General features: G+C 43.7%; 1 protein-coding gene across 2 annotated transcripts in view; it reads left to right on the forward strand.

Annotated features, from left to right (window-relative positions):
- Window positions 1-337: 337 nt before the first annotated feature.
- Window positions 338-16080, forward strand: part of LOC135542036 (immunoglobulin superfamily member 21-like) — a 299416-nt gene continuing 283673 nt past the window's right edge. For both annotated transcript variants that reach the window (XM_064968619.1, XM_064968620.1), the window contains exon 1: window positions 338-753. In XM_064968619.1, coding sequence (XP_064824691.1) covers window positions 615-753 — 139 coding nt within the window. In that variant the 5' untranslated portion in view covers window positions 338-614. The remainder of the gene's footprint in view (window positions 754-16080) is intronic.

A 16080-nucleotide genomic window follows, 5' to 3' on the forward strand; every position in this document is an offset into this window, starting at 1 on the left:
TAGTGGGGCAGGTACAAATCGGGGTAAAATAATACTGTTGTCCATGATGAGTGGCAGATAAAGATGTTGAAACTATCCACGTCCATTGCTGTTAACTGTAAATCATCACAGTATATGGGAGGTTATAATCATCTTTAAAAAACCTTTTCACTAAAGTAAAAACAAAATCCTGCAGAAATAAATCGGCTTAGTGGGCAGAATTAGAGGGGAAGGGTTTGGGGACAGGGTAGGATTAAGGAAAATTGTGCGAAATATAGAGCGAGTGATCAAGAGTGACTGTGTGCGTGCGTCTATGTCTGGAGGGCAGGATGATAGAGCGCGCAGGAGAGCGAGAGAAAGAGAGAGAGTGAGAGAGAGGGAGATACGCATTGACTGAGAAACATAGATTTTCATCCAACCTATCTGTTTTTTCTAATCCTCGACTGCACTGCTTAACGTTGATTGTCTAGCAGGACAATATTTTGTATTAGCCTATTACGTCGTTTCTTTTGACGAATATTGGTCCTCATTGCTGTAATTTAAGTGTATTTGTGGCGAACTTCTCATATTTCCCATTTATACTTAAACTGCATCATGAATAGTTTGTGGGCACCTCTCGATCTCATACCTTTGGAATGGTGGGGATTACACAGCCGAAAAACGGGGAGCATGTAAACGCGGATGGAGTTTGGGATTTATTGCAAAATAAGGGAAAGATGACTGTCTTCTCTTTGTGTCTCCTATTGTGCGCAGATCTACTGGATTTAGCTGTTGGTAAGTCATTATTCCTTCATCAAACAATCTGTGAGAGTAGGATGCAAAAGCCTCTCACATATTTCATCATTCGTGAGGTCATCATTTTAGAGACGCGTGTGGAAAGCAGATGGCTCAATCCGTGTACATTTTAAGCACTTTTAATGTTGGTCGCTCATATTATGAACCATAGCGTTCAATGTGTATCATATCCACATATGATTGTCTCAACTTTTGCCCCTTTCGATGGAGTGAATGGTTTCCTTAAGACCCTAAAATGATATTCTTCCGCAGCTTCAGTTTTGACTACAGGCATTCTCCGATATGATACCCAACTAGGGTTGTGTAAAGGAGGGGGCGGGGGGGGGTTAAATACACACACATCAAGCTATTTATTTGTAATGGTCCATAAAGCTTTACAGTGTAAAATTAAGTAATTCTTCTTCTTGTTAGTATTTTGTTATGATTATTAATATTATACTGTTATTACTTGTACCATACCACTAGCCTACTACTTTTGGTCTACCATGTTTTGCAATGTGATATAAATCAGCAACAGATCGCTTTCTGTTGCTGCCTTTGAATAATGGCATTCAGCTACAGTATAGGCTACCGGTATGTTTAGGGCGCTTGGGAGACTCACATTAACTGCATCCTTAGCTCAACTGCTCTCCATAGTCAGGACCAGACTTCCATTAAAAACAAATTAACAATAGCCTATTATCTGTGGTTAAAGACAATTGGAACAGGTACATATCTCCCACATATAATAGTTAAAATGGTGAGTGGGAAACAGATTAATCACAGGATGCTGCAACTTTCTGATAAGATCGAGGCGTTGTGTACTGCTGCATATTTTATAAACATAATCGAAGGCTGTACATGGGCTCCAGAGGGTTTGCCTTAAGCTTACATATAAGATGTGGATCAATAGCATGTATTTATCCAAAAAAGACTACATCACATTCACCATGAGAGTAGATTTTGTTTATTTGCCTGACACTCAAAAATCTGGCAAGATTTTACAGCATTGAAGCTAGTAATGTGTAGTTCGCTATCAAATAGTTATTTTTGATAGACTCTTTTTACTGACTCATTATTCGTTGTACTGAGTGACTCTTTCATTTTAGTCGTTCGTTTGGCCTGCTGGTCGCAATTAATTCCACAGCAGTATTAATATGCACTCCTCTGGTGACTCTGGAGACGTGCTTAGACCAACAACTGTCTGTCATATATGCACGCAAGCAAAATCGATCATGCTGAGGCAGCAGGCAGCATAGAGAAGACAAATACATATTAAGAACCGATAATTGTTCATATGGTACAATAATGAATCCATTAATTGATTATTGAATGTTATGATCTTTGTAGAACCAAAACATTCACAGCCTCTGCTCAACAAACTCGAACTCGAGAACAAACCGTTTGGGGTGCTCTGGTCCCTCGTGGCATTTAAGCAATGCATTTTGCCAATAGTCGTTCACCATCGAGTCCGATTGTGGCCACAACTAGGCCTTGTTTCAAATGTAGGCTGTCAATCAATCAACAAATGTACATCGTTTAAATCACGATTTTACAAGTATCGGTCCCAAATGACAGCTCAAATAGGCCCATTAAGGTGAACAACATGTGAACAAGGCTTGTAGAATCATGAATTTCTCGAGTTTCCAGTGTATGTTTGCCAGTAGAGGTCCTGTATGCTCTGGGCATTATCGACCACTTTGCATGTGCACAGTATTCCGGATAATGGTTAAGGCATTATACTGGAGAAGCAGTTTACATGCACCTTTCATATCCCGCTAACGAGCATTTCTGTATCCATGAATTAGCAGAATATTCCTAATTTTCCTAGTTTGCGGAAAGAATTTATGACATGCGGTGCGAATTCTAATAAATGTAAGCATCATTTAGATATTTCTCTGCTTATAATTTTCCGACATTAGGTTGGATATTTGTTAGGCAAATTGTCTATAATTAGATGCATGCAGCTTCTCTTCGGTCATTACTTAGCGCTCTAGAATACTAAATAAAGCCTTACTCACCAAAATAATGTAATACATTGATTGAGTAAATCATCAACAATCTAGTTGAAATCAGTAAAGTTTTGCCTTTCATTTCTGCTTTTCTCGCTGAACAAAGAAGTTTAGGGACTTGGGAGATTTTTCCGTGCAAAATTTCCATATTACATCAGTTTGTTGACCGGTTTTAATTAAGGAAATGAAAATCTTTGAAAATGACTTCAGTTCCTATTCCAACTATTGCTGTTCCTATCTGAACTGAGCATGCGCAGACAGCGAAAAATAACATCAAATGTGATAAGGTATTTACATGCCACAGTATCCAGTCTATGATCAGCAAATCCCAGGTATCTTGTTCGGGTTTCTGAAAATCGGGATAGGAGCTATTAGGGTTATTGTAAAATGGATATGATGTTTATATGCGTCAACTCAAAAACACAATACTTGAGTATCCCGAATAATGATGGGATATTGTTGTGCATGTAAATGTGGTCACGACTCGAACGAAATGAGTCGAAACATTCGCTCTTTTGACTGCACAAGTCAAAAAGATCAGAGTCAGTAAAAAGAGCCGACCTTCCCATCATTTTTTGAAGCAAGCTACATTCACACGTTGGCCTTCACATATGTAATCTATAGGCTGCCTCTTGACTGTCCTGTCCCATTCATACAATGTTAAAATAACTTTTCTGCTAAATAAGACGTTTGAATTACAGTGGCTGAGCAATCTAACCAGCTGGTCACTGAAAGCAATAGATGGTGACAAAATATTATGTCATTCATTTTCAATGGAAGGTTTGAGGAAAGTTGACCTTCACGCAAATCATCAATAACTGCACAATAACCAATTGAGGGGGTGAAGACTTTGACACTTTCCTCTTGAACCGAGGGTGATACTCATTTTGAAGTCGCAGGCAGGGCTACATCATCTCGACACCATGAGCCAGATGTATATCTTCTACATTCACCCCCCTTTGACCTCCTCCCCCATGAGAGATCCTGCCACAGTTGGGCACCATTGTCATGGGCAGGAAATGAACCCTAGTCTCCCATGGGAAAAACCAACATGTTGACCATTTGATGAGGGTAACACTGATTTTGAAGTTGCAGTCAGGGATACCTCATCACAGGACCATGAGTCTGACTCATGTCTGCTACAAAATTTCTGGGGACGATGATGTTTCTAGTGAAAGCATACAGTCAGGAAAGTAAGGTCACTTGCCACTAGATCTATGCTGCTCTGGAAATGGCATCAGCACATGATTTGGTCGCACCAACCTGAGGAGATAATGACCTAACCTGGGTCCCATAATGTACCTGCATTCCATACAGAACCAGGCTAATAATGATTAGTCATTTTTTTAATTAGCATGCCCCTATGTTCTTACATTGATTTGGATAGATTTTCTCAGGTTTCAATGTTCACTTTTGTTATCGCTGTCAGTTTATAAATGCATTGGGGGCCTGTAATTTTATGTTAAAAAAGTAAGCCATTTCATCTAACATATCCAGGGAATGCATGATTGATATTTTGTTGTGCAACCTAACAAATGAAAGTCGCCTCTTCACTGTTGATGTTGAGACTGGTGTTTTGTAGGTACTATTTAATTAAGCCGTCAGTTGAGGACTTGTGAGGCGTCTGTTTCTTAAACTGGACACTCTAATGTACTTGTTCTCTTGCTCAGTTGTGCACCGGGGCCTCCAACTCACTCTTTCTATTCTGGTTAGAGCTAGTTTGTGCTGTTCTGTGAAGGGAGTAGTACACAGTATTGTACGAGATCTTCAGTTTCTTAGCAATTTCTCACATGGAATAGCCTTCATTTGTCAGAACAAGAATAGACAGACAAGTTTCAGAAGAAAATCCTTTGTTTCTGGCCATATAGAGCCTGTAATCCAACCCACAAATGCTGATGCTCCAGATATTCAACTCGTCTATAGAAGGCCAGTTTTATTGCTTCTTTAATCAGGGCAACAGTTTTCAGCTGTGCTAACATAATTGCAAAAGGGTTTTCAATTAGCCTTTTAAAATGATAAACTTGGATTAGCTAACACAACTTGCCATTGGAACACAGGAGTGATGGTTGCTGATAATGGGCCTCTGTACGCCTGTGTAGATATTCCATTAAAAATCAGCCGTTTCCATCTACAATAGTCATTTACAACATTAAAAATGTCTACACTCTATTTCTGATCAATTTGATGTTATTTTAATGGACACATTTTTTTGATTTTCTTTAAAAAACAAGGACATTTCTCAGTGATCCCAAACTTTTGAACATTAGTGTATATAAATATCTATATAAAAAAGTATAATCATACAGATGATCCTAGATTGCATTTACAGTATATAGTACTTTTCAATGGATCTCAAAACATTTTACATTGAGAAACTCACCACATCCAGCACCAATGTAAAGCACCTACCTGGTTAATCCATTTTAAGCATGACTACTCACCACACATCAGCTATCACAGTGGAGAGTTGAGGGGTTCATTTTCCAATTGGAATCATGGGATTATTAGATGGCCATGATTGTATGAGGGGCCAGGTTGGAAGTATTTCCCACAGATATACACATAAAATTGGCATGGTATAGATACACAGCAATAGTTTGTCATGTTGTTCAGTATACTCCTTTTGCATTCCAATGCAGCTCTGTCTTCAATGTTTCTTGGCAGCGTTGTCCAACTGTGGGCATGTGTATTCTCACCTAAACATCTTGCTCTCTTTTGTTTTCTGTGAGTCAACTCTGCCAGAGCAACTGAATGCCTAGTGGCTCTTTTTTTGGTCTAGCTGGCCACTTTGTATAAGTACCCCCCACGTGGAGAGACTTTTTTTTTGTCACCTATTTTTATGTGCACATTGTGGCAACACTCTATTGTCTATTATTGCTGAATTCCAAATGCTTCAGATGTGTTTAATTGCTGTTCATGTCATGTGTGAGTCTGTGGAGAAGACACAAGCCAAAGGATATTTTGTATTGATTTGTAGCTTGCTCTAATGTATTCCATGTCAATTATTTAGGTCATAGGGCAGAGTTTAACCTTCTACATTGAACTAGCCATAATCCTATTTACCCACGCCGCCCTCTCCTCCACAGGATCAGGGTGTAAATGCAAACAGAATCAAAAATCGATTGGAAACAATTCCAATGGAGAGGACACATTTTGTCAGCATACATTTTGCATGAGTGATTTAGTTATTTAATGCTTTATACAGTTTACTAAATTGTTTGTAAATACCACAAGATAAATTGATGAATTCGACTAAATTGATATTATAAGGTCATTATTACGTGATCTTGGTAATTCGATATGAAACCAAACCAATTTGAAACCAATTCAATATGAAAAAGGAAATCAAGTTGATGGGTCCATTCCTCTGCCTAGGCGTTGCTGATGCATGCCAGATCTTACAACATGAGGTATTTTACATATAACCTAACCACATAAAATGTTAAAGCAATCTCTCATTCCCTGACAGTCAGTGAAGTGGCACACAACCATTTGTTGATGCATGCAAAGTCTGAGCGAGGTAACACCATGAAATTTAAACTCTGTGGGTTTAAAGGGCAATGTGGGATGAACAAAGCCCTTTTTTTAATATTTGAATCAAGAAATGAGATGTGGTCACATGATGTGCTGCTGGTTCGATCTGATCGGAACATCTCTCCATTACAGGGTTAAGTATAGTAATAATCACTGTTTAGGCACACCAGGTACAGAGGGCTCACGGATACTGAACATCATGTGTTATTCCAATTCCACAGACACAAATACTGTGTGGTGGCTACGCACTGTAGTTGCATCTCTGCTCTGTTATAGGTCAATGTACTGATTCAATTTTATCAACCCACATCTCGTTAAGACTGATCAGATAGTGAATTATTTGAAATCATAGTTTTACATACAGCATTCTTGTTTGTTTTGGCTTGTAGTCTGTTTAGTCTCTTTCTAGTTCTTTCAGACTACAGTATAAGTCATCTTGGATGTTTACTTTGATGGCTTGATTCACTTCAGTGGATCATAACACAGGGGGCAGATTTAGTGGAGAATGAAAAAGCTGTGTGTTGGAGCTGATCTGAGGCTTTTCTGTGCACTGTCCACGTCTGCTAGTGACAGCTGGGCTTGACTCACAGGAAGTAAGAATAGATATTGGCAGGAATATGGGCTTTGGTGGTGCCTACATCCACCAATCACTGGGCTTTATTTCAGGGCCGCTTTCAGCAGTTATATAAATGATTATGAACAAATCCGAAGCCTACCCTCTTTGTGGTTTAATTTGCATGTTATTTTGCTATTGTGTCAGCGCAGCTTCCTGATTTATCTGATATGTGTCTTCTTTACATGCAGGGTCATGTAATGTGGCAACCATGCATTGTGATTCCGAAAACTTGTTTGGGATTACAGTGGGCACTGTTGCGAGCAATATACGAATGATATCCTGAACAAAGTTTAAGTAGAGGTGCTTTTGTTCCATCTAGATGGAGACCAATGATTGCCTGTTGAATACTGAACCTTTTTAACTTTGCAATTTGGATCTTCTGAAGCCTTGTGACCCCTGTAAAAAGAGAGGTATAAGAAACCACAAAGACCACAGTGACTCACACATTACGAAGATTTTCAGCTTTTTACCTCTACGTAGACCAATGGACTGCAAGTCATTTGGCTGTTATAGAAAATCAAATTGACCTAACATTGCTTTTCTAATATTGTGTAGCTCAAAAAACTTTCCCCCAGTGAAATAGCTTTGTGTTCTGTCAATGATAAGGAAAGGAAAGGAAAGAACAGAGATGAAAGAGGAGGCAGGGCTGGAGGCTTCTTCCTAATTAACTGTAATGTGTTGTTTAGATTCCACCAATACACAATGTTCCAAACTGCTGCTCTATAATGCTGCTCAGCTGTCATATAAAACAATTTTATAAACCGGTGTGGACCCATCTAGTTTACAATCATCAAATGTTTGGCCACACTCAATCATGTTTTGCATTCTTTTTGTTTACTCTCTTCTTCAGACAGTGCTATAGTTGAGAGCAATGGCCTTACTTTACTTTTTCGTACCCAATCACAGATTCTTTAAGATTCATGCCATGATATGGACACGTATGAATTTGTTTGATCTTTTATGGCACAATATTGAGCCACATACAAAAAAAATTAACTGTGGATACCACCAAAGCTCATAGGGTCTTTGCAGTGGAGGCTGCCCATTAGGGTGTTAGGGGCTTGTGATTGGTAAAAAAGTATATATAAAGTATATATATTATGTAATTCATGGATTATGTTTTAAATGCTCATAAAAGTGTGGTAAATGTGTACATTTTGCTGTTATAAAAATATATTGTTTAAAGCTAGCCGGCTGAGATTCGGGGCACTCGGCTGAGAGTGAGACTTGGCCGACGTCATGTGGCCCGAGTCTGGACCGCATTTGGCAGTAGTACTTATGGCTAGGATGCGGGGATTGAGCTCGGGTCAATTCCGGTGCGAGTTATCTGTCCCAAATGTATTACTTGGGGCTCGGGCCGATTCCGGTGTGAGTGATCTGACCCAAATGTATTATTTGAGGCTTGGGCCAATTCCGGGGAGAGTTATCTGGCCCAAATGTATTACTTGGGGCTCGGGCCCATTGGGTGTCAAGGGATGACGATGGAGAGGAGAAGCAAGTACGGGGAGTCAAACATTAATAGGGAACAGACATAGAACGATACAGCACACGGGTAACACAAACAAAATACAATCAATGCAGCAGAGCTGGGGAAACAAATATAGGGGAAGTAATAAACAGGTGATTGAGTGAGTCCAGGTGAGTCCAATATCGCTGATGCGCATGACGAGGGAAGGCAGGTGTGCGTAAATGATGGTGGCAGGAGTGCGTAATGCAGGGCAGCCAGGCTCCCTCGAGCACCATCGGGGAAGAGCGGGAGCAGGCGTGACAGTACTCACCCCTCTAAGGGCGCCACCCGGCTTCCCACCTGGGCGAACCAGCCATGATATGGGCGCTGGGTAAGCCGGCTGGGGGTAAACTCCCCACAAACCGGCAGGGGCGTGGGAGCCTGGAGAGCTGGCTGAGGCATAGGAGCCTGACAATCCGGCTGAGGCAAGGACGCCTGTTGATCCCGCTGCAGCGTGGGAGCCCAATGATCCGGTGGAGCATGACGTCAGATGGAAACCTGCTGAGCCAACCGAGGCAAGGAAACCTCTCGAGCCAGCTTGGACATAGAAGCCCGACAAGCTGGTTATGCACCCCCGGTTCCATTGGCGGCGACCCAGGGCCGACGTCACCACCAATCGGAACGCCAGTTCTCCTCAATGCTTCCTGTGTTGGCTGCTGCATTCTGTCAAGGGATGACGCTGGAGAGAAGCAAGTACTGGGAGTGAAACATTTAATAGGGAATGGACATAGAATGAGACAGGACAGCGTCAGCACACGGGTAACACAGACAAAATACAATCAATGCAGCAGCGGGGAACAGAGCTGGGGAACTGACAAATATAGGGGAAGTAATAAACAGGTGATTGAGTAAGTCCAGGTGAGTTCAATATCGCTGTTGTGCGTGAAGAGGGAAGGTAGGTGTGTGTAAATGATGGTGGCAGGAGTACAAAATACAGGGCAGCCTGGTGTCCTCGAGCGCCAGGGGGAAGAGCAGGAGCAGGCTTGACATTGGGGCTACTCTCTGGCAGATGATTACACGGGCTGCTTTATATAATTAACATTTCATTATTTATTTATTTTTTCCATATTTTCCTAATTGTTTCTGTGATCAAAAAATACAATTAATGTTTTTTTTAAATTCTTTGAGTCCTGTGTACTATTTTAGTATATTGATACTTCGTGCAAGGCAATTTGATAAGCTTTAAGAACTTTGTAGATGGCACCTCGCGAGTGGGGCAGCGGTTTACGACACTGCAGTGGTTGCTACAGATGCTGGTTTGAGACCCGTGCAGTCCGTGACTGGGAGACCCATGAGACGACGCACAATTGGCCCAGCATTGTCCGAGTTAAGGGAGGGTTTGGCTGGCCGGGATGTCCTTGTCTGATCGCGCTGTCGTAACTCCTGTGGCGGCTAGGAGCATGCACTCTGACACGGTCACCAGGTGTATGGTGTTTCCTCCGACACAAAAAGTTTTTTGTGGATGGGTATAAACGCTGCCCCTCTGTGACCCTGCCAGCAGCTGCGAGGCCACGTAGGCCGTGCGAACATTGCTTGGATTGTTTTGCTAGCTATTTGCTATGATGGGGAACTGCCCCAATGAAATCGCAGGGTTTGATAGCATAAATTATAACAGCACAAAGTAAATTGACCATCCTGTCACCTTCAGTCATAACCTCTGGGTCTGCTCTAGTCTCTCTCTCAATAAGTATCTTCCGCCAAACGGCATAATACCGGACGTGAGACTAGATCAGGTACAGATGGTGCTAAAGCAAAAATAATAATGTAATTAACTTGTAAATAAATAGTCATTACAGTCATTGGAGCTTGGGACCTGATAAACGGAACATCTACACTATGTATACAAACGTACGTGGACATGCCTTCAAATCAGCCACATCTGTTGCTGACAGGTGTATAAAATGGAGCACGCAGCCGTGCAATCTCAATAGACAAACATTGACAGTAAAATGGCCTTACTGAAGAGTGCTGAAGTGCGTAAAACTTGTCTATCCATGGTTGCAAACTGCCTCAAAGCAACGTCAGCGCAAGAACTGTTCATCAGGAGCTTCATGAAATGGGTTTCCATGGCCGGGTAGCCGCACACAAGCCTAAGATCACCATGCGTAATGCCAAGCCTCGGCTGGAGTGGTGTAAAGCTCGTCACCAATGGACTATGGAGCAGTGGAAAAACATTCTCTGGAGTGATGAATCACACTTCACCCTAATGTGGTTCCGAAGGACGAATCTTGGTTTGGAGGGTGCCAGGAGAACGCTACCTGCACAAATGCATAGTGCCAACTGTACATTTTGGTGGAGGAGGAATAATTGTCTGGGGCTGTTTTCATGGTTCGTGCTAGGGCCCGTAGTTCCAGTGAATTGAAATCGTCACGCTATAGCATACAATGACATTCCAGTTGATTCTGTGCTTCCAACTTTGTGGCAACAGTTTGGGGAAGGCCATTTTCAGTTTCAGTATGACAATAGCCGGGCGTTGAATGCTGGCTAGCGCATCATGCTTTGTGACATCATGTTAGCTAGCTACAGTATCTTCAGTTAGATAATCTACTTTCTCTTATTGCATCTGCATGTTTGTTGCTATCTCCCCGATGCACTCATTCGTTCATTAGCTGGCTGCCCATTCTAAATATACTGAACAAAAATATGACTGGATCACTGAAGCTGGAGACTCATATCTCCCTCAATAACTTTTAGCATCAGCCGTCAGAGTAGTTTACAGATTATTGCACCTGTAAATAGCCCACCCAACTACCTCATCCCCATATTGTTATTTTTTTCTCTCTTTTGCACCCCAGTATCTCTACTTGCACATTCATCTTCTGCACATCTAACACTCCAGTGTTTAATTGCTAAATTGTAATTATTTCGCCACAATGGCCTATTTATTGCCTTACCTCCCTAATCTTCATTTGCACACACTGTATATAGATTTTTCTATTGTGTTATTGACTGTGCATTTGTTTAGTCCATGCTTTATCTTGGTCAGGTCTTAGTTGAAAATGAGAACTTGTTCTGAATTGGCCTACCTGGTTAAATAAAGGTGAAATAAAAAAATATATATTAAAAAATACAACATGTAAAGTGCTTGTCCCATGTTTCATGAGATGAAATAAAAGATCACAGAAATTTTCACAAATACACTCAAAAAACAAATTTGTTTACATCCCTGTCAGTGAGAATTTTTCCTTTGCCAATACAATCCATCCACCTGACAGGTGTGGCATATCAAGAAGCTGATTAAACACCATGATCATTAAACAGGTGCACCTTGTGCTGGGGACAATAAAAGGCCACTAAAATGTACAGTTTTGTCACACAAGACAATGCCTCAGATGTCTGCAGTTTTGAGAGAGTGTGCAATTGGCATGCTGACTGCTGGAATGTCCACCAGAGCTGTTGGCAGAGATTTTAATGTTAATTTATCTTTAATAAGCCCACTTTAATTTGGCAGTACGTCCAACCGGCCTTACAACCACAGACCACGTGTAACTTCACCGAGGGCTGTATCAGTCATGAAATTCCATCAGCCGGTGATTGTCAAGCAAATAACTGTCGGTCTCACTGTAACTGACTGTTAATTAACATAAACACATTTAGCATCTCCTGGCTATCACACATAGCCTACTAGCCAATGATACAGACTTTGGGAACATCTACATTTTAAAAAGTATAGTGAATCCATGTAATATAGCTTACCCTTCACAATAAATCCATTATTTTTTTAAATACAGTTGAAGTCAGAAGTTTACATACACTTAGGTTGGAGTCATGAAGACTCGTTTTTCAACCACCCCACAAATTTCTTGTTAACAAACTATAGTTTTGGCATGTTGGTTAGGACATCTACTTTGTGCATTTTTCCAACAAATGTTTACAGACAGATTATTCACTTATAACTGTCACACCCTGACCTTAGAGATCCTTATTTATTCTATATATTTGGTTAGGTCAGGGTGTGACTCGGGTGGGAGAATTTATGTTTTCTATTTCTTTGTTGTTTGCCTAGTGTGGTTCCCAATCAGACCCAGCTGTCTGTCATTGTCTCTGATTGGGATCAAATATAAGTTGTGATTTTCCTTTTGGGTTTTGTAGGGAGTTATCTTCTGTTTAGCTGTTTTGTTGCCTGACAGAACTCTGCGCTTTTGTTTTTTCTACTTAGTTATTTTGTTGCGGTGTTCAGTTTTTAAAAATCATGAACGCCTACGATGCTGCACCTTGGTCTCCTTCTTCAACCCACGAGAGTCGTTACAGAACTCCCCACCACAAAAAGACCAAGCAGCGTGGTCAGGAGGAAGGGACGTGGGAGGACATTCTGAATGCTAAAGGATCCTGTACGTGGGAGGAGATCCTGGCTGGGAAGGATCGCCTACCATGGGAGCAGACGGAGGCAGCAAGGAGGGAGCAACTATACAAGGGGTCATGGCTAGCACGGAAGCCCTAGAAGCAGCTCCCAAAAATTTATGGGGTGAGCACACAGGGAGATTGGCGGAGTCAGGGTTTAGACCTGAGCCAACTCCCCGTGCTTACCTTGGGGAGCGTGTGACCGGTCGGGCACCGTGTTATGCGTTGATGCGCACCATGTCTCCAGTGTGCAGTCACAGCCTGGTACGCTATATTTCAGCTCCCCACATTGGCCTGGCTAGAGTGGGCATCCAGCCAGGACAGATGGTGCCGGCTCAGCGCTCCTGGCCTCCGGTACGTCTCTTCAGCCCAGGATTTTCTGCGCCGTCTCTGTGCACCGTGTCTCCGGTGTGTCTGTACACCCCAGTGTGACGTGTGCTAGCGCCCTGCATTAGCCAGGTGAAAGTAACCATCCTGCCAGGACGGGTTGTGCCATCTCTACGCTTGAGACTTCCATTGCTCATCCACGGCCCAGTGTATCCGGTGCCTGCTCCACGCACCAGGCTTCCAGTGCATCTCCCCAGTCCGGTGAGACCTGCTCAGATTCCACGTAACAGGCCTCCAGTATGTCTCCCCAGCCTGGTAAGCCTTGTGGCAGCTCCACGCACCAGGCTTCCAGTACGTCTCCTCAGTCCGGTGAGACCTGTTCCGGCTCCACGTACGAAGCCTCCAGTGATAATCCATGGCCCGAAGCCTCCAGTGACGATCCATGGCACAGAGCCTCCAGCGATGATCCATGGCACGGAGCCTCCAACGACGATCCATGGCACAGAGCCTCCAGCGACGGTCCCCAGTCCGGAGCCTGCAGCGACGGTCCCTGTCCGGAGCCTGCAGCGACGGTCCCCAGTCCGGTGCCTGCAGCGACGGTCCCCAGTCCCGCGCCTCCAGCGGCGATCCGCAGTCCGGAGCCCCCGGCGATGATCTACGGACCGGAGGTCACGGCAACGATCACTGCACCTGAGGTCTGAGGTGCCACCAAAGTGGGGGGAGCCTAAAGCAGGGTGGGGTCTGCGTCCCGCACCGGAGCCCCCACCGAGAGTAGATGGCCACCCGGACCCTCCCCTATAGGTTCAGGTTTGCAGCCGGAGTCCGCACCTTTTGGGGGGGGGGTACTGTCACGACCTGACCTTAGAGATCATTATTTATTCTCTATGTTTGGTTAGGTCAAGGTGTGACTCTGGTGGGACAATCTATGATTTCTATTTCTTTGTTGTTTTGCTTAGTGTGGTTCCCAATCAGAGGCAGCTGTCTATCGTTGTCTCTGATTGGGGATCATATATAAATTGTGATTTTCCGTTTGGGTTTTGTGGGGAGTTATTTTCTGTTTAGCTGTTTTGTTGCCTGACAGAACTGTCCGCTTTCGTTTTTTCTACTTTGTTATTTTGTTGCAGTGTTTATTAAAAATCATGAACGCCTACCACGCTGCACCTTGGTCTCCTTCTTCAACCCACGAGAGCCGTTACAATAACTCACTGTATCACAATTCCAGTGTGTCAGAAGTTTACATACATTAAGTTGAATGTGCCTTTAAACAGCTTGGAAAATTCCAGTAAATTATGTCATGGCTTTAGAAGCTTCTGTTAGGCTAATTGACATCATATGAGTCAATTGGAGATGTACCCATGCATGTTTTTCAAGGCCTACCTTCAAACTCAGTGCCTCTTTGCTTGACATCATGGGAAAATGAAAAGCAACCAAGACCTCAGAAAAAAAATCTGGTTCATCCTTGGGAGCAATTTCCAAATGCCTGAAGGTATCACATTCATCTGTACAAACAATAGTACGCAAGTATAAACACCATGGGACCATGCAGCCATCATACCGCTTAGGAAGGAGACGCATTCTGTCTCCTAGAGATTAATGTACTTTGGTGCGAAAAGTGCAAATCAATCCCAGACCAACAGCAAAGGACCTTACGAAGATGCTGGAGGAAACAGGTACGAAAGTATCTCCACAGTAAAACGAGTCCTATATCGACATAACCTGAATGGCGGCCACTACCCCAAAACCGCCATAAAACAAACAGACTAGGGTTTGAAGGCCTACAGTAAGGTGTGGACTCTCGGCCGCAAACCTAAACCTATATGGGAGGGTCTGGGTGGGCATCTAACCTCTGTGTCGGCTCTGGTTCTGGACGCAGCCCCCCTTCTTTACACTGAGTCCACTCTTGTAGCACTGACCTGTGGATCATCGTCGGATGCCCGGACTGGGGACCGTCGCTGGTGGTTCCAGACTGGGGACCGTCGTTGGAGGTTCCGGTCTGTGTACTGTCGCCGCACGCTCTGGACTGGGTACTGGTCGCCGGATGCTCTGGACTGGGGAGGTGCACTGTAGGCCTGGTGCCGGCACTGGTGGTACTGGGCTGGGGACACGCACCTCAGGGCGAGTGCGGCGAGGAGGGACAGAGCGTACTGGGCCCTGGAGGCGCACTGGAGGCCTGGTGCGTGGTGCCAGAACTTGCAGTAACGGGCTGAGGACACGCACCTCAGGGTGAGTTAGGGAAGGAGACAGGACGTACTGGACTCTGAAGGCGCACTGGAGGCCTGGTGCGTGGTGCCGGAACTGGTGGTACCGGGCTGGTGACACGCACCTCAGGGCAAGTGCAAGGAGTAGGAACAGGACACACCTGACTGGGAAAGCGCACTTGAGGGAGAGTGTGAGGAGTTGGCACAGGACGCACTGGCTCTTGAAGGTACACTGGAGACCTGGTGTGTATAGCCGGCATCAATTGTTCCGGACGAGTACGGAGAGCTGACTCAGGTGGCACCAGACTGACAACACGTTCTTTTATTCCAAATCCGTGAGTCCTCTACCAACTCAACAACTCCCCCATTTCTCTCTCCACCGAATCCTCCTTCTTCTCCCAGACTGGCTCAGGTTTACTCCTCGGCTCCGCCGACTGCTCCATGTTCCTCCCCCCAAAAAAGATTTGGGTTTCTGTGGTTGCCTTGACTCCTCGTATCATCACATTTCCTCCTGTGCTATCTCCACCTGCTTCTATGGCAGGGTCTTGTCCCTTGACATTATCTCCTCCCAGGTCCATTTTTCCACAAAGCGCTGTTCCTCCCTTTCACGCTGGTTGGTCCTTTTTTTGTGGGTTATTCTGTCACGTTCGTCATAACGAGGAGACCAAGTTGCAGCGTGATATGAATACATTCTTCTTTATTAAAACAAAGAACACTAAACAAACTAACAAAATAACAAAACAAACGTGAAGCTATATAACACAAGTGCTGACAGGTAACTACACATAGACA

The sequence above is a fragment of the Oncorhynchus masou genome, chromosome 6, assembly GCF_036934945.1.
Source record: "Oncorhynchus masou masou isolate Uvic2021 chromosome 6, UVic_Omas_1.1, whole genome shotgun sequence".
NCBI classification, from domain to species: Eukaryota; Metazoa; Chordata; class Actinopteri; order Salmoniformes; family Salmonidae; genus Oncorhynchus; species Oncorhynchus masou.